Genomic DNA, 23,319 nt, shown 5'->3' with positions numbered 1-23,319 from the left:
TCCAGCAATCCTGCTTTGGGGAATCAACTTCCAGAAAAAGCAGCACAAGCACTTAAGGATGTGCATCAGCAGCTGCTGACGGCGACACTTTGAGCTGCACAGCAAGGCTCTCTGAAGAAAGCGCTTCTGGGGCTTCTGGGGAAGCTGGTGTCGGACAACCACAGCAGAGGGCCCAAAGGCAAGGGGGGCCCAGGATCAAGGGCCTGGCTGGCCAGGACCTTCCTGTCCTGCTACTCACCTCCCGCAGGGACCTCAGTGGCCTCCTCAAGCAAAAGGGTCTCACAAAGCCGAGACACTCACCTCGGGTCTGACAGGTGCTCTGGGTTAGACCCGCACACCGGGAGCGGGAAAGGCGCGGCAACGCCCGGAGTCCGGCTCTCGGTGCGGGGACCGCAGGGGGGACGTGGGCGGAGGACGCACGACTCGGTATGAGCTTTGCCACTTTCCCCATAAATCGGAATAATTATTCCGCCGCAAGAAGTCCGGTAAAGTCGGGGTGGCATCTGCCGTGCTAATGCTAACGACCTGACGCGAAGCCTCTAAACGGGGTGGCAGGCCGCCGCGGGGCGCCCTCCCCCGGGGGGCTGCCCGGCCGCCAGGGACCCAGCCCCGACCCCGGCGGCCGACTCCCCCGGAGCGCCGTCCCCCGCCCCCTTCCGGGTGGAGGCTGCCCTCGCGCCCTTCCCCCGAGCCCATCCCCGTCTCCCGGGCTCCCACGTCACTGTGCTGTGAATAGTCTCACAGACCTCGTCACTCCGGTTTACTCCTCAGGGAAAACAATGGCTACCACAGGCGGAGTCAAAAAAAGGCTGCGTGCCAGAGTGACGGGCCGGAAACTCGGCCGCGAAGGTTCCCTGGGGGCCACCGTCCCCGCCCAGACTTCCGGCCTGCCGGTCCCAGCCCCCTCGTGCTTGCGTAGGCGGGAGGGCGGGCTCAAGCCCACTGGTGGTGGCCATTGGCTATTCAGGGAAGGGGCGGGGCGAAGCCGCCGCATGACGTCAGGACGCCACGGTCAAGACGTCGAAGCCAAAGAAGACAGAAGCCAGCCGGGTGGCCGAGCGTTGTCGCGGCCGTCGTGCTACCGTCTTGGGACGCTGCTGACGAGTCCCGGGAGCGAACGGTCCTGGTTGGTGTGGGGAGCGGTGGGAGGGCGGGGACGTTTTCCCTTTGGCTCTGCGCCCCGCGCCCCTGCGGCCTTCTGGGCCGTCAGGCCAACGGACGCCGCGCGAGCGTCGGCAGGGTGTGGCGGCGGCGGGCACTGCGCTTGCGCGCCGCGGGGGTGGGGACTCGCGGAGGCCCCGCGCGCGTGCGCGTCGAACGCGGCGGCCCCAGGCCCTTTGACGGCTGCCGGGCTGCGGGCGACGTTTCCCGGGCAACGGCGGCGTCCTTCGCTCTCGCAGCTTGCGGGACCGCCAGGTGCCATCAGCATCATCGCCGGCCTCGCGTCTGCCCCGCACTGTAGCCCGTCTCCAGACCCCAGCCCTCACCCCGATCTACCTCCTCTCCAGTGTCCCACCTGCTCCCACACAGGTTCTGGGTCTTTTTTTAATGGCTTCGCCTTTGTTGGACTTTACTCAGCTCCAGGCTCCTGTTTCCGATCCTTCAACTTCTTGTAAGACTGGGTGTCTGATGGGATTCATCTTAGTAGTCAGTTAACCCCTCCAGGAGTTCAGGCCCCTTAGTCCTTGTTTCTTTGCTTCCCCCCCCCGCCCCCCCGTATTTCCCACCCGACTCTTAATGATTTCCTTAATATGTTTTAGGTCTCTTTAGTGTTCTCAAAGCATGTCCAGATTCCAACCAAGGGGATCACCCCTTCCAGCCCACGCCTACTCCTGCTTCTAGAAACCTCCAGTAGATCAGCCTTTAGGTGCTTCCTGACAATCTGTTTCCTTACGTGGGGGTCCCCTCTGGCACCCTTAGTCTCTGCGCGCTTTTCAGGGGAACTTCCAGGAGTCATCTTCTCCTTTAGAAATTTTCTCCATTCTCCTGTGTTCTCCCAGGTCCAGGTGCTCCCTCTTTGAAAGGCTTCCCTCTTTCCAACCTTCTGAGCCTTAGGGTCTCTCAAGCTTTGCTTGTTGGAGTATTCTCCTCCTGCTTCCTCTCAGAACATGTATTCTCTGGAATTCTTTTCAGATCCCCTATCCTTGGCTGAGGTCCCCCATCCCTCCTTTGGGCTTCCCCTGCCCGTCTCAGGGTTTTCCTCACACCCCCTTTCCTAATGTGGACTTCAGGCCTTTTTCCTTGGGGAACTTCCTTGTTTTCCACCTGGAGCACTCCAGAGGGGCCAGAGCCTTCCGCTCATACTCTAGCTCCTCCATTCCATACCCAGAGTCCCCCTCACATTCTTTACCCCAGTGGTTCCTTCTTTCTCAAATTCCCCTTTTCTGCCTGATTTCTCACGGGGTTCACCGACTTTTCTTGCTCATTTTATGACATGTTTCTTGCTGTTTCTTGAGTCTCCCAATTCATTCTTTTTCTCATAGATAGTGGAAAAGCAGTCTGGCTCCCGAGGTCCACCCCTTATACCCCGAGGTCCAGATGGCGGCCAACGTGGGTGATCAACGTAGCACAGATTGGTTAGTGGGGTAGAGGGACAGAGGCCAGCGGGAGGGACAGTGGAAGCGAGGCCCAGGGGTGTCTCCTTGGGTGGGATCTCATACAGCCTGAGGAAAGTGGTATAGCAGTTCCTGGGGTTGGAGTAGGGCACTTCTAGCCCCAAACACAAAGGGACACTACACTCTTGGTTGTAGTGTGGCAAGGCAAGTCTTCCCCTCTGCGCCTTCATTTCAGAGAACTGTTAATTCTTCCAAGTAACTGTAGGGAGGAGGCAGCCTCTGACACTTAGTATGCAGTCATTGACCTTCTGTTAATTGCTTGCTTTTTTTTTTTTCCCAAAAAGCCTTATAACCTGCTGATCATGAGTAGTGTTAGACAGAATCCATCAATTCATAAAACACTGAGGCCTACTAGGTACAAGGCATATGTTAAATTCTATGATACTGGCTACCGTTTTGTTTAAAAAGCTGTGTGCAAGACCCAGATTAGGCACCTTAAGCAGATGATTGCCTTCATCCTTCACAGAGATTCCCTGAAGCAAAAGCTGGTTATACTCATAGTGTAATTAGAAAATTTAGGGAGCTTAGGTATGGGATCCAGGGCCTGTTGTTTGCCCCCTGTCATCTTGTCCAGTTGTGTGCAGTGGGAAAACAAACTGATTCAATGTCCTCTCTCTGTAGGTCCTCTCAATACAGCATGGTGGCTGGCGCCAACAGAGAGAATGGCATGGAGACCCCCATGCATGAGAACCCAGAGTGGGAGAAGGCCCGCCAGGCCCTGGCCAGCATCAGCAAATCAGGAGCTGCCGGCAGCTCCAAGGCCAGCAGCAATGGGCCTGTGGCCAGTGCACAAGTGAGAAAGCCACCTGGCCTGGGAACCCTGTGGGGTTTGCTGTGGGAGGGCCTCTGCCTGGTTTCCACCTGTAGCACTTGGAAGGGGTACCCTGAGGGGGTAAAACAGGTGTTTTTCTGTTATCCACATCAGCTGAGGGGGGAAAGGTCTATTTCCTTGAGGCAGCCAGAGCCTGATGTTTCCCTGAAGAGGGAAGTCATGCTCCTGGTTCAAAAGTGCCAAGTCTGAGAGCAGAGATAAGTTCTCTTTACAGAGATGGGCTTAATTCCCTCCTTGGCATACACCCATCAGTAAAGAGGCCTGGCTTCCTGGGAGCCGTGGTGCCTATGGGCTCCTGCTGCCCAGTGCTCACAGCATGGTGCTCCTGTTTTGCAGTACGTATCTCAGGCAGAAGCCTCGGCTTTGCAGCAACAGCAGTACTACCAGTGGTACCAGCAGTACAACTATGCCTACCCCTACAGCTACTACTATCCCATGGTGAGTGTCTTCTGCAGGGCAGGGCACCTCGTTGTGGGCAAGGGGTGGGGGTTTGATGGAGTGGAGAGAACAGGCATGCTGCCCCAAACCCACTAGCTCACAGCCCATGAGGCAAGACCTGTGTGGCCCTCAAGGCCTGCAGGCTCCTGCGTGCCTGGTTCTGACCTCTTCCCTCTTCGAGTTCTGCTTATTGCTGTGAGACCTCGACACGAGCACACACCAAGTCCACCCATGCTTTGCTTTGCTGTAGTTCTCTCCTCTGTGCTTTTCCTGAGAAGGTCTCTGCTTGGGAAGGGTCCTCAGAGAGCTGCTCCCTGCCAGACCATTACCTAGAGCAGTGTTCGCACCTGGGTTCCTTTTCTTTACTCTGTTTTCCTTCTTGTTACTACACAGAACATGCTCCATGTCTGCACCTATTGCTGTCCATGTGTCTAGCACAGGGTTTGTTATAGAGCATGGGTTTTTGCTTTTTATTTCTTTGTCACAGGATTTAGGATTGAGTTGGCAGTGGTGTTTGTTGAATGGAGCTTATGAGAGCTGTCATAAGTGGGACGTGGGATCAAAAGAAGTTTAACTTTTCCTTTGTTTCTTTGACGTATGAGGAAGCATTTGGTGTGTTTGTACAGTGGATACAACAAGGGTGAGAGATGAGTAGAGAGGCTTAGATTGTGCACAGTTCCCAGCAGACAGGTGGACAAGGACAGCTTGCCATTAACCCTTCCTCCTGTGCCTTTGGCAGAGCATGTACCAGAGCTACGGCTCCCCCTCCCAGTATGGGATGGCCAGCTCCTATGGCTCAGCCACGCCCCAGCAGCCATCGGCACCCCAGCACCAAGGGACTCTGAACCAGGTAACACCATGCCTGGCCAGCTGCCAGGCCGGCTAGAGGAGGGATGTCGGTTTTGAGGGGCCAGCAGTAAAGAGTCTTCTGCTATTTAGGCTGTTCACCATTTCTCCTTTTTTTTTTTTTTTTTTTTTTTTTTTGCTGCCACTCAATTCCTGATCTAAGAAGGAGGAGAGCAAAGCATAATTTTGAAATTAGGGTGGGTGTAGGGCTTGGGCAAGGCCAGGGGCTGCAGCATTAGAAGAGGGTGGGAGCTATTTGTCATGTGGCGCCTGTCTTCCCTTTTTCCCAACATGCGCGCACACGCCTGCACACACACACAGATCTGCATTCTGGCTTTGCATTTAACGTGCAGCTTGGAGGGATGGTGCATGGGAGCCAGATAAACCTTAGTTTGACTCTGGCTCTCTCACCCCCATGTGATTTCTTAGAAGCCTTGTGACTCTTATGTCTCAGTCAGCTGTTTGAGGTAGGGAGGGTTCCTGGGAATACTGGTAGTCAAATGGGTCTTAGTTGTGCGAGGTCAGAGACCAGGAGAATGGGGGCTTCCAGTGGCTGTTAATGCTGGGGACTCGCTCTTCAGAGTAGGAACGCTGACAGCTGCCACCCAACAGCTGGGGCCCCAGACAGTTGCTCAGGCTCTCCCTCTTCTCAGTCTCCCAGCCGCACCAAGGGTGGTTAGTCAGAGCACTCACCCCAGGAGTCACTGGGGATGCGGACTGAGCGCTGAGTTCAGCGAGGGCCCCAGAGTGCCCTCACCTTCGGTTCCTGCTTCCTCCTGCAGCCCCCAGTCCCTGGCATGGACGAAAGCATGGCTTATCAGGCCTCTTCACAGCAGCTGCCTGCAGCCCAGCCCCCTCAGCCCTCCAACCCCCCACATGGGGCCCATTCTCTGAGTAGTGGGCCTCAGCCTGGAACAGCTCCAGCCACGCAGCACAGCCAGGCGGGGCCCCCTGCAGGCCAGGCCTATGGGCCACATACCTACAGTGAGCCTACCAAGCCCAAGAAGGGCCAGCAGCTATGGAACCGCATGAAGCGTAAGTTGGCAAAGCTGTGGGAAGTCTGAGGGTGGCGGGTAGGGATCCTCCTAGAGCTCTGAGCTCTTGGGTGTGAGATGCATAGGGTGCCCCTTGTCTGGGTGTCAGGGTGGTCCTGAGGCTAGGGGTGTGCTGCTCCACAATTAGGTGTGTGTGCTTTTCCTGGGCCTTTCTCTGGAGTGTGACCTCTCCAGTTCCCGAATGTCTGGTTCCTTTTGCTGTTGACACTTCTGCATTCCGGGGGAGCCCCAGGAGTGTCTGGGAGGAAGGGCCTAACCCTAGTGTCTGCCACCTTCACAGCAGCCCCTGGGACTGGAGGTCTCAAGTTCAACATTCAGAAGCGGCCCTTTGCTGTCACCAGCCAAAGCTTTGGCTCCAGTACAGAGGGCCAGCACAGCAGCTTTGGGCCCCAGCCCAATCCGGAGAAGGCCCAGAACCACAGGTGACGGTCACCTCTTTCCCATGCCTGCCTCTGTGCTGTATGCAGTCTGTGCTCTGGCAAGCTCCTTCCCAGAGGCCATTTGCTCCTCCAGAGGAGGGAAGCTTCATTCCTGGGGTTGCCCCAAGCACTAAATGAGGCAGGGAAGGAATACTCAGGTTGTATCTGGCTCACTTGCCAGCTGAGTGGCCACATGAGCGTCTGCTTGGGTTTCGGGTCCTCCTGGCTGAGGGTCCTGGTCTGCCTTCCCCATAGCGGGCCTTCCACCCGTGGGAACCTATCTGGGAAGCCTGACGATTGGCCCCAGGACATGAAAGAGTATGTGGAGCGATGCTTCACTGCTTGCGAGTCCGAGGAGGACAAAGACCGGACAGAAAAGCTGCTCAAGGAGGTGCTGCAGGCCCGGTTGCAGGATGGCTCAGCCTACACCATCGACTGGAGCCGGGAGCCGCTGCCTGGGTCAGTCTGGGTGGGAGGGTGGTACTGCAGGGGCAGAGCTGCCAAGTCCTGGGCCCAGGAGCCAGCAGCTCCAGAGAGAAATGAGCCAGAAAGCTGCAGCCCGGGGCATGAAGTCCTGGGTTGGAGGGTGTAGTGTGGTAGTGGCCAGGAGGCCAAGGTCGGGGTCCCAGGGTGGGGAGAGCTGTGGGCTGGGGTGACATGCACTGCTTGGTGGTTAAGAGCACAGCCTGGACACAAAGAACCTTGGGCTTGCTCCCTTTCCTGCACCACGGCATCCACATAGCCTGGGTAAGTGCCTTTCCTGTGAGGTGGCGCCCTGGGCTGGGGGAGCGGTCTGTGATCTGCTGGTTGGCTGCCAGGTTGGTGATGCCCTGCCCTGCTGTATCCTCAGGCTGACCAGGGAGCCTGTGCCTGAGAGCCCCAAGAAGAAGCGGTGGGAGGCCCCTAGCAGCCTTCACCCTCCCAGGGGGGCAGGATCAGTGACCAGGGGCGGGGGTGCCCAGTCCCAGCGAGGGACGCCAGGGGCCGGGGGTGCTGGCCGAGCCCGGGGCAGCAGCTTCGCCAAGTTCGGCAACCGTAACGTCTTCATGAAGGACAACAGCTCTTCCTCCAGCACGGACTCCCGCTCCCGCTCCTCCTCTAGGTCCCCCACCCGCCACTTCCGGAGAAGGTGCGCAGCCTGGGGTTGGAGGGTGGCTGGGAAGGACTGTTCGAGGCGTGACCCGCCTGCTTCCTTGTGCAGTGACTCCCACTCGGACTCTGACAGCTCCTACTCGGGCAATGAGTGTCACCCTGTGGGCCGCAGGAACCCGCCCCCCAAGGGCCGGGGGGGTCGGGGGGCCCACATGGACCGGGGCCGAGGCAGGGCGCAGCGTGGGAAGAGGTAAGGCTTTTGGTGGGGCTGTGTCCCAGGCCTGGGCTTCCAGGTGGCCAGGGGTGCCTGCCTCCTTCACCCACCTGGTCTCTTCCCAGGCATGATCTAGCTCCTACCAAGCGTAGCCGCAAAAAGATGGCAGCGCTGGAGTGTGAGGACCCGGAGCGCGAGCTGAAGAAACAGAAGCGGGCAGCCCGCTTTCAGCACGGGCACTCTCGCCGCCTGCGCCTTGAGCCCCTGGTGCTGCAGATGAGCAGCCTGGAGAGCAGCGGGGCTGACCCTGACTGGCAGGAGCTGCAGATCGTGGGCACCTGCCCTGACATCACCAAGCACTACCTGCGTCTCACCTGCGCCCCTGACCCTTCCACAGTGCGCCCTGTGGCAGTAAGTCCCCAGCAGGGCAGGTCTGCCCCATGAAGTGCTGGCACCAGGCCTGGGGGGCCAACCCCAGGAGGGTGGCAGAGGACACGGGCCGGGGTGTGTGGGTGTGGCCCAGGCCATGGGAGGACTTCCACCCTGCGGGCCGCCACACTGGCAGATTGTTGTCCGGGAGAACTCATGGCAGACCTGTGCCTGGGCCCCTGCCGTTGAGGACTCATAGCCTTGCCAGAGGATTACTTGGCCTCCCTGAGCCTTGGCCCCCCTCCCTGTGCGTCAGAGAGTACAGTCTGTCCCATGCATGTAGTGGAGCTGGGTGGCCACAGGAGAAGGCACTTAGGCCCTGTGTGTGCAGGAGCCAAGGGGTGGTCTTTTTGGACGTGTGTATGTCTTTGCTCATTTGTGGTGCAGTGGAGTCACTAGCATGGGTTTGATGTTCTAACGACGTCGCACAAGTGGAAGGGGGATGGCCTGGACATGTCTGCGCCATCCCTTCTTGAGTTTCGATTCGATTCCCTGCTAGGTTTTGAAAAAGTCGCTGTGCATGGTGAAGTCCCACTGGAAGGAGAAGCAGGATTACGCCTTTGCCTGTGAGCAGATGAAGTCCATCCGGCAGGACTTGACGGTGAGGTGGACACTGGGAGGGACCCTGTGTAGGCTGCCCTGCCCATTCTCCCTGCCCCCTGCAACTCCTGCTCTCCCCCTGGCCCAGGTGCAAGGCATCCGCACAGAGTTCACGGTGGAGGTGTATGAGACCCATGCCCGCATTGCCTTGGAGAAGGTGGGTGATTGGTGAAGGCCTACCGCTTCCTCCCTAGCAGCTAGCTGCTTGCACCTGCCTGGGCCTTACCATGCTCCTTCATGTCCCTGCCCTCAGGGTGACCACGAAGAGTTTAACCAGTGCCAGACACAGCTCAAGTCGTTGTATGCTGAGAACTTGCCAGGCAACGTGGGCGAGTTTACTGCCTACAGGATCCTCTACTACATCTTCACCAAGAACTCTGGAGGTGGGAGCGCAGTCCCAGTTGGGAGGGCACCATGCGCAGGTGGTGCCCTGCCACCTGACATGTGTGTCTTGGGCCCAGACATCACCACAGAGCTGGCATACCTCACACGGGAGCTGAAGGCAGACCCTTGTGTGGCCCACGCGTTGGCGTTGCGGGCAGCATGGGCCCTGGGCAACTACCACCGCTTCTTCCGGCTCTACTGCCATGCACCCTGCATGTCTGGCTACCTCGTGGACAAGTTTGCGGACCGGGAGCGCAGGGCTGCCCTCAAGGCAATGATCAAAACGTACGTGGCGCTGTGCTCTCCTGCCTTCTGCACTGTGGCCTTGCCAGGCCAATCCCCTCCACTCGCCCTTGGCCTTCCACTCCCATCTGCTACTCATCTCCCCCCACTCCTGTACTCACCTCATTGCTTTCCTCCTCACACCGTAGTCCTTGGCCCTCTTCTGACTCTTCTCCACCTCTTACCTCAATACTCCCAGCTCTCTTTCCCACTCTATGTGTCTTTCTTTCTCTCCTGTTCATGTCACCATGGACCTGGTCATCCTCACTTCTCTCCGGGTTCTTAGCACCCCTTCCAGGGCCTCTGCCCACCCATTGTACTCCTTACTTGCTCCTGGCCTAGAGATGAACTGTGGGGGGGAGGGCTGAGGGCCTCTCTTCCACTGAGACAGGCCCTGCTTCTACTCAGCTTCTTTGGGAATGCCAGACGTGTTTGAGGATAGGTGTGGTGAGGGCCAGCCACACTGGGGTGCTGCCGAAAGGCCTCGGTTGGGCAGGTCTTGCTGACAGAGTGTGTGCCTTACTCTTTTGGCCTGGGGAATCCATGTTTGACTCATGTATAGACTCCCTGTTCTCAGTTGGAGTTGAGATGCCCCCAGGGGACATTGGGCACCATCAGGAGACATTTCTGATTGTCACAGTAAGGAGGATGCAGCTGGCATCTGGGGGACAGAGGCCAGGGAGCATGCTCAGCATTTTGGTGTACAGGATACCCTGCAGTCATCCAGGCCCAGTGTCAGTCTTGCCTCAGGTTGAGGAGTCCTGGTCTGGCAGCCTGAACACCAGGCAAGGTAGCCTGGCCTTCCTCACGAAGGCCACAGGGTGGCAACTAGGATGGCTCGGAGTAAGGGCCGCACCATCAGCTTGAAGTTCAGGAAACCCATTCTGGGATCTAGTTCCAGTCAAGCCTGCATAAGGGAGAGGCTGAGCCACAATAGGGACTGTGGGCACCATGGATGTGGTCACTAGCTGGGGAGGGAGTCAGGGGGCAGCGGCTGCTCAGCCCCGTGTGGCCTGATGGGCCCCTTGGTGGGCAGCCCTTGAGCTGTACTGCTGCACACGGTGTGATTGGCAAGTGGTTGTTTCCTTATTAATTTATAGATACTCAGCCATGGCCGTGGCAGCATAACCAGGAATGGCCCTTGTAGGTGGGGCTCTGGCCCAGGGTTGACCTCATTCTCTCAGCGCCTTCCCCCTGTGAAGTTGGCACAGCTCTTCCTGGCAGGCAGACCACATTGCCATGTCCCTGCAGGGACTGGGAGGTCAGCTCAGGTGGCAGATGAGCAGGCTGTCCTGTCCTAGGGCCACAGGAAGCAGGGCTTTGCAGGCAGACCCTTTTCCAATATGTAGTGCCTCTGGCTCACTTGGTGCTGCTTCCTGTGCCTGTCAGGCAGAGTGACAGTCTGTAGACTCACAGGCAGCTCTGGACAGCTGTTTCCTGGCACTGTAACACATGTACAATGAGTAGTGTAGCATAATTGGAACCAAAAGTCATTATGTTAGGAGTCTGTGGATGAGTGTTGGCCAAGCACCTGTGCCCAGCTTCCAGGGGCACTCTGACCCACAGGGCAGCAGCAAGGGCTCCCCAGGTAGCACTGTTGGCCCTCCCATGCCCACGCACTACTCCCTGTCTGGCTCTTGCTCCTCAGCCAGTGGAGGAGCCAGCTGGGCCCTTTCCCTCCTGTCCCCTCTCCTTCCTGGACAGGTAAGTGAGGGCAAGGGGGGGCACACTGGGGACTGGGGTCACCAGCCCCACCCCAGGTTCCTCCAGGCCCCAGTGGGGGGGAGGCTGGGAGGTGCAGGGGGAGCCAGCAGGGATTGTGCCGAGGAACAACACTCTGGGTGCTCAGCTGGGGGCACCCGCTCCCTGCCTGTGGGGCCCTCCCTGCCCACTCGCCCGCGGCCTCATCACTCTCTCCTCTTGTCTCCTAGCTTCCGCCCTGCGCTGCCAGTCTCCTACCTGCAGGCCGAGCTGGCCTTCGAGGGCGAGGCCGCCTGCCGGGCCTTCCTAGAGCCCCTGGGCCTGGCCTACACGGGCCCGGACAACTCCAGCATCGACTGTCGCCTCAGCCTGGCGCAGCTGCCAGCCTTCTGAGCACCCAGCGAGGATGGGGCGGGGGCAGGGGCTGGGGCCCCCAGTGCCACCTTTGCGGATTTTGTTTTTGAGCCATGGACTTGGGTTGTAAATTAATTTGTGGGGAGTGGGCTCCAGGAAGAGCCGCCATCCCTGCCCCCGTTTCCCACCGGGGAGTCTGTACAGAGATTTTTCTACATTTTTATTTTTTGCCTCAGAGGGACGGGTTGGGGGGGGGGGCCATGGAGGTTGGGGACATGGTCTGCAGGCTTGTCTGTCCCCTTTTCACCTCCACTAATGCTGTCTCAGTGTTTTTTCTCTCTCTCTTTCGAGCTTCTACTCCGGTACCCGACCCGGCGCGCTGGCCCATCCCATGCCGGGGGGGCCAGTGGAAAGAAGACAGGCCGTCCAGCCCGCGCCCGCCTGCAGTGGGGTCACCAGCATACCAGCCCACGCCCGCTGCCCCGTCTGCCTCTTCACAGACTCTTGTTGCCCAGCCCTCTGGGGCCTCAGTGTTTTGGGGTGAGGGGAGCTGCTTAGAGACTATGCCCCGCCCTTGGCCCCTCACCCCAGAAATGCCAACGCCATCGTCTCCTCCACCACCACCACCAGACCAGCGCCACCACACCGCACTGAGGACTCCGGAGGCCATCGCGGGACCTGCCGGCCGGGCCGCCTCGTCTCAAGTTGTATTAAGTTGTCTCCGTGTCCCCTCCTTCCTCGCCCCCAATGTTTCTTCTGATTTTTTTTTCCCTTTCCCTCCCCTCCTGCTCCCAGTCCTCCCTGGCTCAGCACAGGTAAACCGGTCACCCTCCCTCCCTCATGGATCACCAGCTCACGTCATGTTTCCTTCTCTTTTCTTTGTGTGTGTGTTTATTTAAGTTATTTTTTCTTCTTCCTCCCCTTTTCTTTTCGGTCCTCCCTTCCTCTTCTGCCATGTAACTGGAGGATGTGCTATGAGTTTGCAAACAGCTGGACTGTCAGGCTGCTTTTTTTCCAGATGTCCCTCCTCTGCCTCCCTCCCCTCCTTCCCTTCCCTTCCCTTCCTTCATTCTTTCCTTGGGAGCACTGAGCACCATTTGGAAGCTTGAGATACCAAAATTAAACAGAGAGAGAGAGAGAGCACGAGCCCCACAAGCACTGTCCTTTCTGCCTGGCCTGTGTCCCCCCTTCACTGTGTGGATTCAGTGTGTGGCCCCAGGGGTATGTCAGCTAGGGACTGGTAGGTGCTACCTGCCTTCCCCATGCGGCACAGCCAGACTCGCCCCAGGGGCTGGCTCTGCAGCTCTTGGTCCAGGCTGAACCTGGGCTCTGGGAGGTGGACTTGGGAGCCATGGGGCACCTTGGCCAGGGTGAGGTGGGGGTATAATCCCTCCCGGGGCCACAGCACTCTCAGCCCCTCTGCCTCCAGCCTCTGGCTGAGCACGTGGGCCATGCCTTCCAGTGTGGGGGACGGTGGGGCACAAAGTACGTGGTGGCTCAGGAGCACTAAGTCTTTAAACCGAAGCTGCCGGGGTGCTTGAAGTCCTGGGGCCAAGAGGGACCGTCTCAGAGCCCCGACTGCGGCTGCCTCCTCCCCTGGGCCTGCCAGCCGCAGAAGGGCCAGTGTCAGGTGCAGGGCATGTGTGGGCACCAGGAAGGCAGCACAGGACGGGTCGACTTGGACCAGGTGCTCCTGGGCTTTGGCTACTTCTGCCTGCAGCCCCAGATCGCTCACCATGAGGGCCACGAAATGTGTAGGGCGGGGTTGGCGAGGGGCCACAGCTCTAGCTGGCAAGTCCCTTTCACTGTCTTCTGGCCAGTCCTCTACACCCCACTCCATATCCATCTCCCCAGCAGACATTCCCGGGGCTGCCGGCGTCTGCACCTCCCTGCTTGGTAGCATTGTGGCTCCGAGGGGCGCTATTGCCCTCTCTGTTTCTGCGAGATGCCTCCTCGGGACTGGTGGTCCCGCGCCGGAGGTCCCGCTCGGCCGTGGCTCCGTGGCTGTCTCGCACTTTCTTCCGGGTTCCTCCCGGTCGGATTCCCGGAGCTCCGTCCAGTCCGGGTTTCCGCTCGCTCCCTCGGGAGCAGCCTGGCTCTCCCGCCCCTCTGGGGCCTCGCAGGTTCTCTCGTGGTCTGGGGTCTCCTGTGCGTCCTCGCCATCAAGTGCGTCCAGGATGGTGGGGCCCCGGCCGGCCGCTAATCCCGAGCCGAAGACCAGGTCGGTGCGCGAGGCGCGGTCCCACACCAGGCGGCCGCGGAAGCGGAAGTAGCGCACGCGGTGCTGCGGCACGGCCAGCACGCCCGGCCCCAGCGCCGCCAGCGGCTCGTCCCAGCAGAAGGCGCTGAAGGGCTCCTCGCGCACACCCAGGAAGCGGTCGACGTAGCCCACCGAGAAGTCGGCGGGGTCGAGGCGCGGGTCCCAGCGGATGCGCTGGATGACGGCCGCGGCAGTGCGCAGCGGCGGCTTCTTGGTCCCCGCCTCCGGCTGTGCCCCGCGACTAGGCGGCGCCTGGGCGCCGGGGTGCGGCTGGCGGCAGCGGGCGCCGAAGCGACAGCGGCCCTCCAGGAAGAAGCGGCAAGCTGGCGGGGATGCGGGGTCCTCGCCGGCGCCCTCCGGCAGCAGTCCGGGCTGTCCGGCCATCTCCGTGGGTGCTGAGATCTCAGGGGATCCCTGCTGGCACGGCGCCGCGCTGGAGTTTGGCTCCCGCCGCTGGCGACCGCACCACACCCCGTACCTCAGCCCCCGTCGTCCCGGGCACCTAGTCCCTCTGATTTACATAGCTCCGCCCCCAGCTGGTTGATCAGCATGTCCCCGCCCCTTGGGAGGCTTTAGAGGGACTGGCCCCGCCCCAGGGTGATTTACACGGGCCTCCCCGTCTGGGGTTCCCTAAGCCTCCCGGCCCCGCCCCAAGCCAGCGGTGGACACCCCTACTCCGATCCCCTTTGCCTCGGAGCTGGCCGGAGGGAGCCTGGCCCCACCCGCAGTTCAGCATTCGCAGGTGCAGTCTTGCGCCTCTGGGAACTCAAAGGTCCCCAGTCGCCCTCTGCACTGGAACCACGCCCCTTGAGGCTCCAAAGGGGTTCCCAGTTGTTTCCGTCTGCGACCACTCCCAGAATAAATGGTGGCCCCACCCTGTCGGGGCCACCTGAGACGCTGGGGCAAGGCAGCAGTGGCTGCCAGGCCTCGGTATTCTGCAGCCTCGCCGGGGCTGCGTCTGAGGCCCAGCACCTGGACCCGGGGGCAGTGTTTCTCGGTCAACATTTGATGAATGAAAGAGGCAGTAGGAGCGGCCGGTTGGCGCCCGGCTCCCTACGGCCCGGAACGGCCTGGCCACGCCTCGGGGGCCCTTAAAGGAGCCGCATCTCACCATTACTTGCCAATCATCGACCTAGTCTGGATGACAAGCACAACTCTCAAGTACTGGGGCCCCACAGTCATTTCTTCTCCTCTCCCCTTACCCGCCAAAGTGAACAGACAGAGCCCGGGCGCAAACCTTAGCCGTTTTATGTGCGCAGAAGTGGGGTGCCGGTAGGGAGGGCGCGGGGAACCTGACGCCTACAGACCAATGACATCGTCCAGCTCGAGGTCGGCGTTGGGGCGGCAGCGGGCCCTGGGGTGCTGCGCCTCGAGACGCGCGTCCACGTCGGGCTTGGCGGCCGCGGCGCGCTCCGCGTCCATGACTCCCAGCACGGCGTCCAGCATGGAGGGGCCCAGGTCCAGGTGGAAGGACAGCAGCGGGTCGGCGGGAGCCGATGGGCGCGGGGCGGGAGCTGCGGGCTGCGACACTGCGGCCGGCGTCGCGCTACGTGGGCTCCCCGCGGGCGGAGCGCAGGGTTCGGAGGGTGGTCCGCCACCGTGGCGGCTCAGGAAGGAGGTGTCCCCGAAGGCGTCGCCGCCACGCCCCACGTGCAGTGTGTGCCGGAAGTCGCCAAGCGGCGCCGAGATGGACAGCGCGCCGCGCTCGGTCCTCTTCTTGGGCTGCGCAGGGCCCAGCTGCTTCAGCACCGGCATCTGTGGGGTCACAGGCGGTCAGCGCCGCATCTCTGGGAGCCCTGCCCAGCCCTGCCCCGCAGCCGTGCGGTCCTCGCGAAGGATGCTCTTCGCTGGGACAGGGTGGTGGTGGGGTGATTATTCAGATTTTACAGGTGGGGAAACTGAGGCTCTGAGAGGTCCAAGGTCAGAGATACCTGGACTCAAATATCAGATTCAGATTTAGGCCTGCCTTACTCCAAAACGCGCATGGCGCTCTGCTGATTGTCCTGAGAACTGATATCAGAACTTTCCTGTAGGTCAGGCAGAAAGAAGCTCCTCCACATTGCCTGCACAATGCTTCCCAACCTGACAGGTAGAAACTCCAGCTAGATGAGGATGAGATTCCCCAGGACCCATCCTTGCAGACAGGCCCTACTTTGTCCACTAGGGAAGGCAGGTTTAGCACGCGCGCGCACACATGCACACACACACACACACACACACACACACACACACACAGGAAGAGGCACAAAAGCTATAGCAAGTTCTAATTGGGGAGGTTTGGGGGTTGGGGGATGCTAATATTTGCACAGCGTTTTGTAATTTAAATGATCTGGTTTGAGAGACCATGACCTAACAATACAATCCTCATACTTTGTAAGAAACTAATAATGCGAACCCCTCTTGGGTTAAAAATGGCAGCACGACACATATTTGAAGCCAGCTGCTTGGGAACTGTAGACTAGGTGCACTCTTGCTCTTTGGGATTGGACAGCAAACGGAAGTGCAGCCAGCCTCCGCCATGTCCTGGAACTGGGCAGTTTTTTATGGAACTCCTGGGAAGTTTTAACGTCACAGTTATTATGATGGAAAGCCTTTGTTGTTGTTTCAGTCGAAGCCCTGCCCTTTGCCAACTGTGTGAGTTGAGATCTATTACTCTTTCTGTTTTCCTATCTATAAAGTGGATGAAATAATACTGCTTTCCTTACAGAGCACATAGTAAAGCTCCATTAAATAAAACAATATTTATAATTATGCCAGCTGTAACTGGGTGCAGCAACGACAGAGGCTGAGGCAGAGGACCCCAAGTTTAAGGCCAGCCTTAGCAACTTAGTCAGACCCTCACCTCAAAATAAATAAATAAAAATGAGAACTCAGCAGTAGTGCATCCACTGGTTCAATCTTCAGTACTTGGGGGGGGGGGGGAGAGATGTTAGCCAGTTGGCAGAGCTAGTAGGCTAGTATTGGAGGGAAATGTTTCCCCAAACAAGTGTGAAACAGAGTGTAGAACAAAGATAAGACTTGGTGAAACCGAATGACCAAACAATGCAGCCAACATTGTTTTTAGTGACCAGGATTCTGGGGTATATCAGCAATAGTGTGGAACAAAAGTACAGCAGAAAGAACTTAAAATAGTTTAGAGGGATGTATTCTAAGTACTGCCCTACACACACACACACACACACACACACACACACACACACTTTGCATTTTTTTCCCCTCTGGGGAAACCGGTCCTGATTTGCCATCTCCGCAGTATTTATCACATTTCTCCAACCTTAACCTACATGAATAAATACACCTTCATTGTAACCCAGCACGCAACCACTCTTCCCTCCTCCCCTATAAAAGAAACAAAATCTTTATGAAATAAGGCAGTCCTTACATCATGGTAACTACTCTGATCCATTCTCTTTTAACATTTTTATTTTTAAATGATCAACTCATTAAAGGATCTCCATCCATAATTTAAAACTCCTCTCTAGGTGCCAAGCAGTGCCCTTTATCTCAGCACTTGGCTCTGCATGAGTTGGGGGTGAAAGGTGGATCAGGAAGCCAGCCACCCAGAGTAGGCTGTGGCTGTGCCCAGGGCTACAGCCCTGGGTAAACTGCTTAGCCTTTCCCACATCATTTCCTCATCTGGGAATTGGAATGATACTAATATAATACTTCAGAGTCTTTTGGCAAGGATTGGTGAGATGCTGCCAATCCCAATCTGAGCGTAGTAGCAGCACTCAGTGAAATGTTTAAGAAAGGCTGAAGGGAATCCACCCTGGGTCATTCCCCCAGGTCCCAGAGAAGGACCCCTGACTTGCCTAAGCTCACAAAGCCAGCTCTTGGGACTCCAGAGTCCTGCTAGGGCTCCTTCCGCTGCCTGCTCCTCTTGAACTCACCACTCCCCTGCAGCTCCCTCTGCCCCCTTTTCAGGGCACCCGTCATCCTAGTGCCACACAGGGGAGTGCTTTAAGATGGTGGTTTCTGGCATCATGCATGCTTGGCTTACATGGTCATTTCCTTTTGGTGGGATCCTGAACAAGTTCCTCAGCCTAGCCCTGGGTTTACCCTCTGAAAACCAGGCACATCATGAAGCACACTGGCCACACTTGCCTTTTACTTCCAAGGCACTTATTCTAGATCAAACACTGGTCTAAGTGTTTCACAGGATGAACTAATTCATTTAATCCTCAAAACAACCAGCTAGGGGGAGACTGAGATTCTAATGTCCATTTTACAGAAGTGTGATGGCTGCAGTACAGAGAGGCTGGGTATCTTGCCCTCGGTCACACAGGACTAAATGTTGCAGGGCAGATTTGGTGCCCAGGCAGATGAACTCCCGAGCCTAAGGATGATATTATATGCTTATAGCCACGGGGTTGTGCAATTGCCCGGGTTCAATCTGATACAGACGCCAGGCATGCCCTTGCACCGTTAGATGTATGTGGTTTTCTTTTCTCTTTTTCATTTTAGAGGAGGAAAGAGTTTTCCAATGCCACCTATTCTCCTAGCTAGCCCCGGAGACCCTGGGCAAGTCACTCCCTCCTCCCAGCCTGGGTGTCCTCTAGATCAAGGGCTCTAATCCCCCCTCGCAGGGTTGTAGGGCTTCGTGCGATGAGGTCATGCTTGGAAAAAGTTCGTCACTGGCCACATCTCGGACAGAGGGGCTGTTGTTGGGGACACACCAAACAGGCCCAGAGCAGGCCGCCCAGCTGCAGGCCCTCCACCCGCGCGCTCCTCCGGCCTGGCCGCCCCCTCTTTCCTGCCCCGCAGGGGCCCGACCCAGCTGCAGGGGTGGAGGGCACCGCCGGCTCACCTCTGCCCTCGGCACGCAGCCCCAGCCCCAGCCCCAACAGGGCGGAAACTCCGGATCCCGCCGGACTGGTTCTCAGACCCGAGGGAGAGGCGGGAGCAGGGGTGCGGCCATGGGGGACGGAGCGCAGACCCCGCGCTCCGGGATTTCTGCGGGCCTCCCGGGCCTCCGAGGCCACGTGGCTGTGGGGACTTCAGCCGCAGCAGCCTCTGGCTGGCTGACCCTCTTCCCTCTAGTCGGGACCCGGGACCCCTGCCCACCATCGTCCCTTACCTCGTGGCTCTTTCTGAGCGGGGCAGGCGACAGCGGGGCTGGGGCTGGGACCCTCCCTGTATCAGAGTCCGCCTCCGCCTCGCCTCCTAGTCCCCCGCCCGCGCCTTCTTCCTTCTTCCTCCGGGCAGGATTTCACCTGGTGGAGGAAGTGTCACGCCCGAACCTGGAGAGGGACTCAGGACCTCGGTGTCGGGTCCCACCTCCTAAGTCCCCCCGCCCTGCAGTCCCAGGTCCAGGAGACCCAGCCCCTAGCTTTCTTATTTCTCCTGTGGGGGGGGGGGGCACTCCTCCCTTAGACCCAGGGTCCAGGCCCAGCCTCCTCCCCCAGACCCAGGGATCTGGACCCCAGCCTCCTCCCTCAGACCCAGGGTCCAGGCCCAGCCTCCTCCCTCAGACCCAGGATCCAGGCCCAGCCTCCTCCCCCAGACTCAGGGTCCAGGCCCAGCCTCCTCCCTCAGACCCAGGGGTCCAGGCCCAGCCTCCTCCCCCAGACCCAGGGGTCCAGGCCCAGCCTCCTCCCCCAGACCCAGGGTCCAGGCCCAGCCTCCTCCCCCAGACTCAGGGGTCCAGGCCCAGCCTCCTCCCCCAGACCCAGGGTCCAGGCCCAGCCTCCTCCCCCAGACTCAGGGGTCCAGGCCCAGCCTCCTCCCCCAGACCCAGGGTCCAGGCCCAGCCTCCTCCCTCAGACCCAAGGGTCCAGGCCCAGTCCTAGCCCACCCTAGCAAGCCCTGGCATAGGCTTTCTTCTTTACCTGCAGGAGAACCTTCAGCCCCTCTCGGGGGCCATGGAAGGAGACCAAGCAGGAGCCAAGTCACATCTAGTTCTCCGTCTGGCTCTGTTCCTTGTTCCTGGGCAGAGAGGGTTAAGCCACAAGCCCCTCCCAGCGTTCCTTATCCCCAAAAAGTTTGCCTCCAGGATTTAAAGGACTAGGAAGCAGTGGTGGAAGAGCTGAGGCCCCTCCGGCTGGCTCTGGGGCAGGAGGCCAGGACTGGGTGTGCTCTACACGCAGAGGGCTGGGGGTGGATGCGATGGGCCCTCCCCCTGCCCAGCTTGGAATTTCCTGACACTGGGGAAGTCTGGCTGTTTAGCAGTAATTTAGAGTAATTTCTTCCAGATTGCAGCTGGTGGGGGAGTGCCTGTGTGCAGATTGGGAGAGGGAGAGAGAGAGACAGAGAGAGAGTCACTAAGACCAGCAGAAGAATGAAGGGGTCTGTAGAGGGACAGTTTGAGCCCTGCTGTGGGGCACCCACTAGACAACTGTCCCTGACTGAAGCCACCCTCCATAGAAAGATCATTCCATCACTGTGAGCATGTGTTTATGGTGAAGAGAGTTGGGAGAGCAGAGGTTCCTGGGAGGAAGCAGGCTCAGAGGGAAGCAGGGAGGCCCATGTGAGAGGCTGGGCCACTGGAGGGGGAAGTGGAGGCCCAGGTGGAGGACAGGGTAGGCTGGGCTGAAGTGGGGGGAAAGGAGAGGAGCTGATTTTAGAGATGAGAGGGAAGATGCTCTGTCCCAGACCTCTGCCCTTCCTGCAATTCCATGCAGGACCAGCCTCTTACTTTGTGAGGTCTAGTACAAAGGACCAGATGGGGCCCATGATCAAAATGATCAGGAAGAATTTCCAATGGGTCAGCATCAATTCCAGCCCCAGACCCTTCTGAGCCGGGGACCCTGGGGAACCTCACGCATGTCCGTGAGGCTGGCCCTTGAGCGGTGGGGAGGGTTAGGAAAGAGACAGGGAGGCCAGAGACCTGGTGACACACAGGGACTCCCACAAGGTGGATTTCAGTTTGCCCTGAGAGGCCAGGCTGAAGGCAGCTCGGAGCTGAGCCTGGGTCCGGGCAGGGTTAGGTGCAGGCATTAGCTCCCTGTGGACCTGAGTGGGGATGGACTGGAACAGGCCTGGGCTCAGTACCCTGAGCAAAGTCTTAGGGACAGAGGTGGTCACCAAAAACTCAGTAGTGGAGACAAAAACATGAACCTAAATTAGCGATTTTTATTAATGTCAAATTCATATGACATAAAATTCGCCAGCTCAGTGGTGAATTACAGTGGCATTTGGTACTTTCACATCCTTGAACAGCCTCCATCTCTGTCTAGATCCAAAACATTCCCTCACGCCAAGGAAACCCTGCTGAGCAGCCACTCCCCCTCCCCTGAGCTCCGGAGACCAGTGGCCAGGTTCTGACTGGTGGGTCACCTGTTCTGGTGAGCCTGTAAGGACCTGGTCAATGGAAGCATGCCTTAGGCAGCCTCAGGTGTCTGGGGTTTGCTGAGTGCTCTTGAGCATCCCGGGCACTGCCCTGCTGCCTGCGGCCTGTTGTTAAGGTACACTAAGCCGGGCACGGTGACAGTCGGAGGCAGGGGAAGCTCTGCTTTGCTCCTGAGCCCTCTCGACCATGAGTCCCACCAACATCTCTCAAGGGTCACCCTGTTACTTAGAGTCAATGAATCGTGGGTGTTAACCACATCCACAGGCACCTATCCATGGCTACACTGGTGACTGGAGGGTCACCAAGTGGACCATGGAACCAACCATCACCCCAGGATAATATCCCTAATGTCAGGTCCATAACCCAGATCCCACCTGCGAATGGGATGTGACGTGGGACTAATGCAAGGGCGCCTTTGGAGGAAGTGTCCCGCCTTCTGCAGTGGCCATCAGAAGTTATCCCGATGTACATGGGCACTTCATGGACATGAGCCCTGTGAGGTCACCCAGGGTCCCAGGCTCAGAAGGGTCCTGTGCTGGATTTAATGCTCACCCAGTTGACATTCTTCCTGATCCTTTCAACACGGACCCCCACCTTGTCCTTTGCACTGGACCCCACAAGTTAATTAGCTGGTCCTGCTTCGAAATGCAGGAGGGCAAGGCTCGGGCCAGAGCAGGGGAGAACAGCAACCCTGGAGAGATAAGAAGAGGAAAGGGACCTTGGACAAGTCCTGGCAGCAGCCAGAGAAGGAGGAGAACTGTGTCTGGGGAGGAATCAGCATCTCCAAAGCAGGCCAAGTACAGCAAATCTTGGGGTTCAGTGGAGAGATAAGGAAGTGCTGAGGAGAGTGGGCAGACGCAGGAGCCCCCTGAGAGGGGAGGCAAGAACCCTCAGGGCGGAGGGCACTGAAAGGCAGGTCTTTGTTTCTTTGGTTGGACTGGATACATTTGCTGTTATTTTGTTTCCTTTTTTTAAAAAATGTAACTTTTCATGACACAAAGGATAGGGGAGCACATCCTCTCCTGGGAGAGGGTGGGGCAGCGAGGGGAGAGACAGAAATTTTAAGTAGGCTTCCGTGAGCTCCTCCAAACCAGTCCCCAGCTCAGCATCCCCTAAGCTTGGTCTGGGGTGCACATCTCCCCACTGGGAAAATGTGCTTTACCATTTACAAATGCAAAAACCAGGGCATCCGCCCCGGCTCCCGGCTGTTTGGGGCTGGGGCTGATCCATTCCTGTGTTAAAGGGCCATCCTGGGCACGGCGGGGTGCTGAGGAGCATTGCTGGGCTCTGTCTAGGGACCCCCGGCAGCTCTCTCCCCACACACCTCCCACACTCCCAGTTTGAACAACCCAAGATGTTTCCTGACTGTCTTAGTGCACTTGGGTGCTAAAACAAAAGCCCGCAGATGAGGCGGGCTTTTGTTTATGTTACTACAAGCAATGGCATTATATTAATATAAACATGACACTATTATAAACAATGCCATTGTCTGTCACAGTTCTGATAAAAGTTAGGAAGTCCAAGGTCCAACCCCAGCAGATGGGGGTCTGGCAGAGGGGCTGTTCCTGACACAACCTCACCCTCTGGCTGTGTCCTCATGCAGTGGAAGAGGTGAGGGTGCCCCTGGGGTCTCTTATGAAAGTACAGATTCCATTCAGGAGGGGAGCCTTCATGACTTAATGTCCCCACATAAGAGAACCTCAGCATAGGGATCCCGGGACACACATTCAGACCACAGGCAGTGCCCAGTACCCCCTAGGGTATGAAGACCCCTTGGCTGAGGAGCTCCCGTGTAGATTGCATCAGGAAACATTCAGTGCACTTTGAATACACAAACGGGATCCTACAGATCCTACCTTTGGGTCACCCCATTTTCCCATTCATTTTGGGAATCATTCATCATCAGTGCAGACTTAAAGAGAGAAGCTGGCTTCAGTGTCACAAAAGTACGTAACAAAATAGCAATAGCCCGTGATGCTTATTTATATCTTATTAAAACCTTCCACAGAGGTGGGGAAGGGGTGGGAGCTGATGTCATCCTCCTCATTTTGCATCTGGGGAAACTGAGACACAGAGGGCTTTGTTTGCTGCTAATGCAACTAATTTGTGTGGGTGGAATTGGCAGGCCAGCCAGCTGCCCCTAACAGGGAAGACACACGTGAGGGGGTGGTCGATGCTGAGAGGCGCCTGGGAGCAAGGAAGAACTGGATCCTGTCCCACAGAACTTTCTGGATTGTCATGTCACTGGCCCTGTCCAAACTCGGTAGCCAAGCGCCCTTCAGATGTGGCTAGTGGGGCTGAGGAACTGAATTTTTAATTTAAATTTCATCTTTATCCAGTCCTGGGAATTGCACCCAGGGTCTCCTGTATGCCAGGGAAGTGCTCAGCCACGGAGCTGTACCCCAGCCCTTTTTATTCTGCACTTTTGACACAGGTTCTCACTAACTTGTCCAGGCTGGCTTTGAACTTGCCTCAGCCTCCCGAGTGGCTGAGATTACCAGTGGACATGC

At 58.0% G+C, this 23,319-nt stretch overlaps 4 protein-coding genes across 12 annotated transcripts in view; 2 read left to right on the top strand and 2 right to left on the bottom strand.

Annotated features, from left to right (window-relative positions):
• Nucleotides 1–23,319, top strand: part of LOC308637576 (leukocyte immunoglobulin-like receptor subfamily A member 6) — a 147,611-nt gene that overhangs the window by 80,577 nt on the left and 43,715 nt on the right.
• LENG8 (leukocyte receptor cluster member 8) lies at nucleotides 982–12,400 on the top strand (the record flags this gene model as incomplete). 8 transcript variants are annotated; one of them, XM_081274078.1, is made up of 16 exons in its annotated part: nucleotides 982–1,126; nucleotides 2,484–2,576; nucleotides 3,237–3,408; nucleotides 3,784–3,885; nucleotides 4,625–4,735; nucleotides 5,514–5,766; nucleotides 6,067–6,208; nucleotides 6,461–6,664; nucleotides 7,056–7,334; nucleotides 7,407–7,547; nucleotides 7,637–7,922; nucleotides 8,440–8,541; nucleotides 8,629–8,697; nucleotides 8,794–8,923; nucleotides 9,002–9,209; nucleotides 11,138–12,400. In XM_081274078.1, 15 exons carry the CDS (start codon nucleotides 2,539–2,541, stop codon nucleotides 11,298–11,300), a joined length of 2,400 nt encoding a protein of 799 aa, XP_081130204.1. In that variant the 3' UTR covers nucleotides 11,301–12,400. The 8 variants fall into 8 exon arrangements, with proteins under 8 accessions (XP_081130204.1, XP_081130205.1, XP_081130202.1 ...); XM_081274079.1 differs by lacking the exon at nucleotides 4,625–4,735; XM_081274076.1 differs by lacking the exon at nucleotides 11,138–12,400 and having other exon boundaries at nucleotides 9,002–9,532.
• LENG9 (leukocyte receptor cluster member 9) lies at nucleotides 11,940–14,261 on the bottom strand. Its single transcript, XM_081274101.1, has one exon. The coding sequence runs from the start codon at nucleotides 13,903–13,905 to the stop codon at nucleotides 12,451–12,453; it is 1,455 nt and encodes a 484-aa protein (XP_081130227.1). The 5' UTR covers nucleotides 13,906–14,261; the 3' UTR covers nucleotides 11,940–12,450.
• On the bottom strand, nucleotides 14,754–19,565 carry CDC42EP5 (CDC42 effector protein 5). 2 transcript variants are annotated; one of them, XM_081274141.1, is made up of 3 exons: nucleotides 19,350–19,565; nucleotides 18,599–18,734; nucleotides 14,754–15,276 (listed from the first exon to the last, which is right to left on the bottom strand). In XM_081274141.1, exon 3 carries the CDS (start codon nucleotides 15,274–15,276, stop codon nucleotides 14,821–14,823), a length of 456 nt encoding a protein of 151 aa, XP_081130267.1. In that variant the 5' UTR covers nucleotides 18,599–18,734; nucleotides 19,350–19,565; the 3' UTR covers nucleotides 14,754–14,820. The 2 variants fall into 2 exon arrangements, with proteins under 2 accessions (XP_081130267.1, XP_081130268.1); XM_081274142.1 differs by lacking the exon at nucleotides 18,599–18,734.

Source organism: Spermophilus citellus (assembly GCF_964194105.1).
Source record: "Spermophilus citellus genome assembly, chromosome: 18".
NCBI classification, from domain to species: domain Eukaryota; kingdom Metazoa; phylum Chordata; class Mammalia; order Rodentia; family Sciuridae; genus Spermophilus; species Spermophilus citellus.
This window is presented reverse-complemented; position numbering and strand designations above follow the sequence as displayed.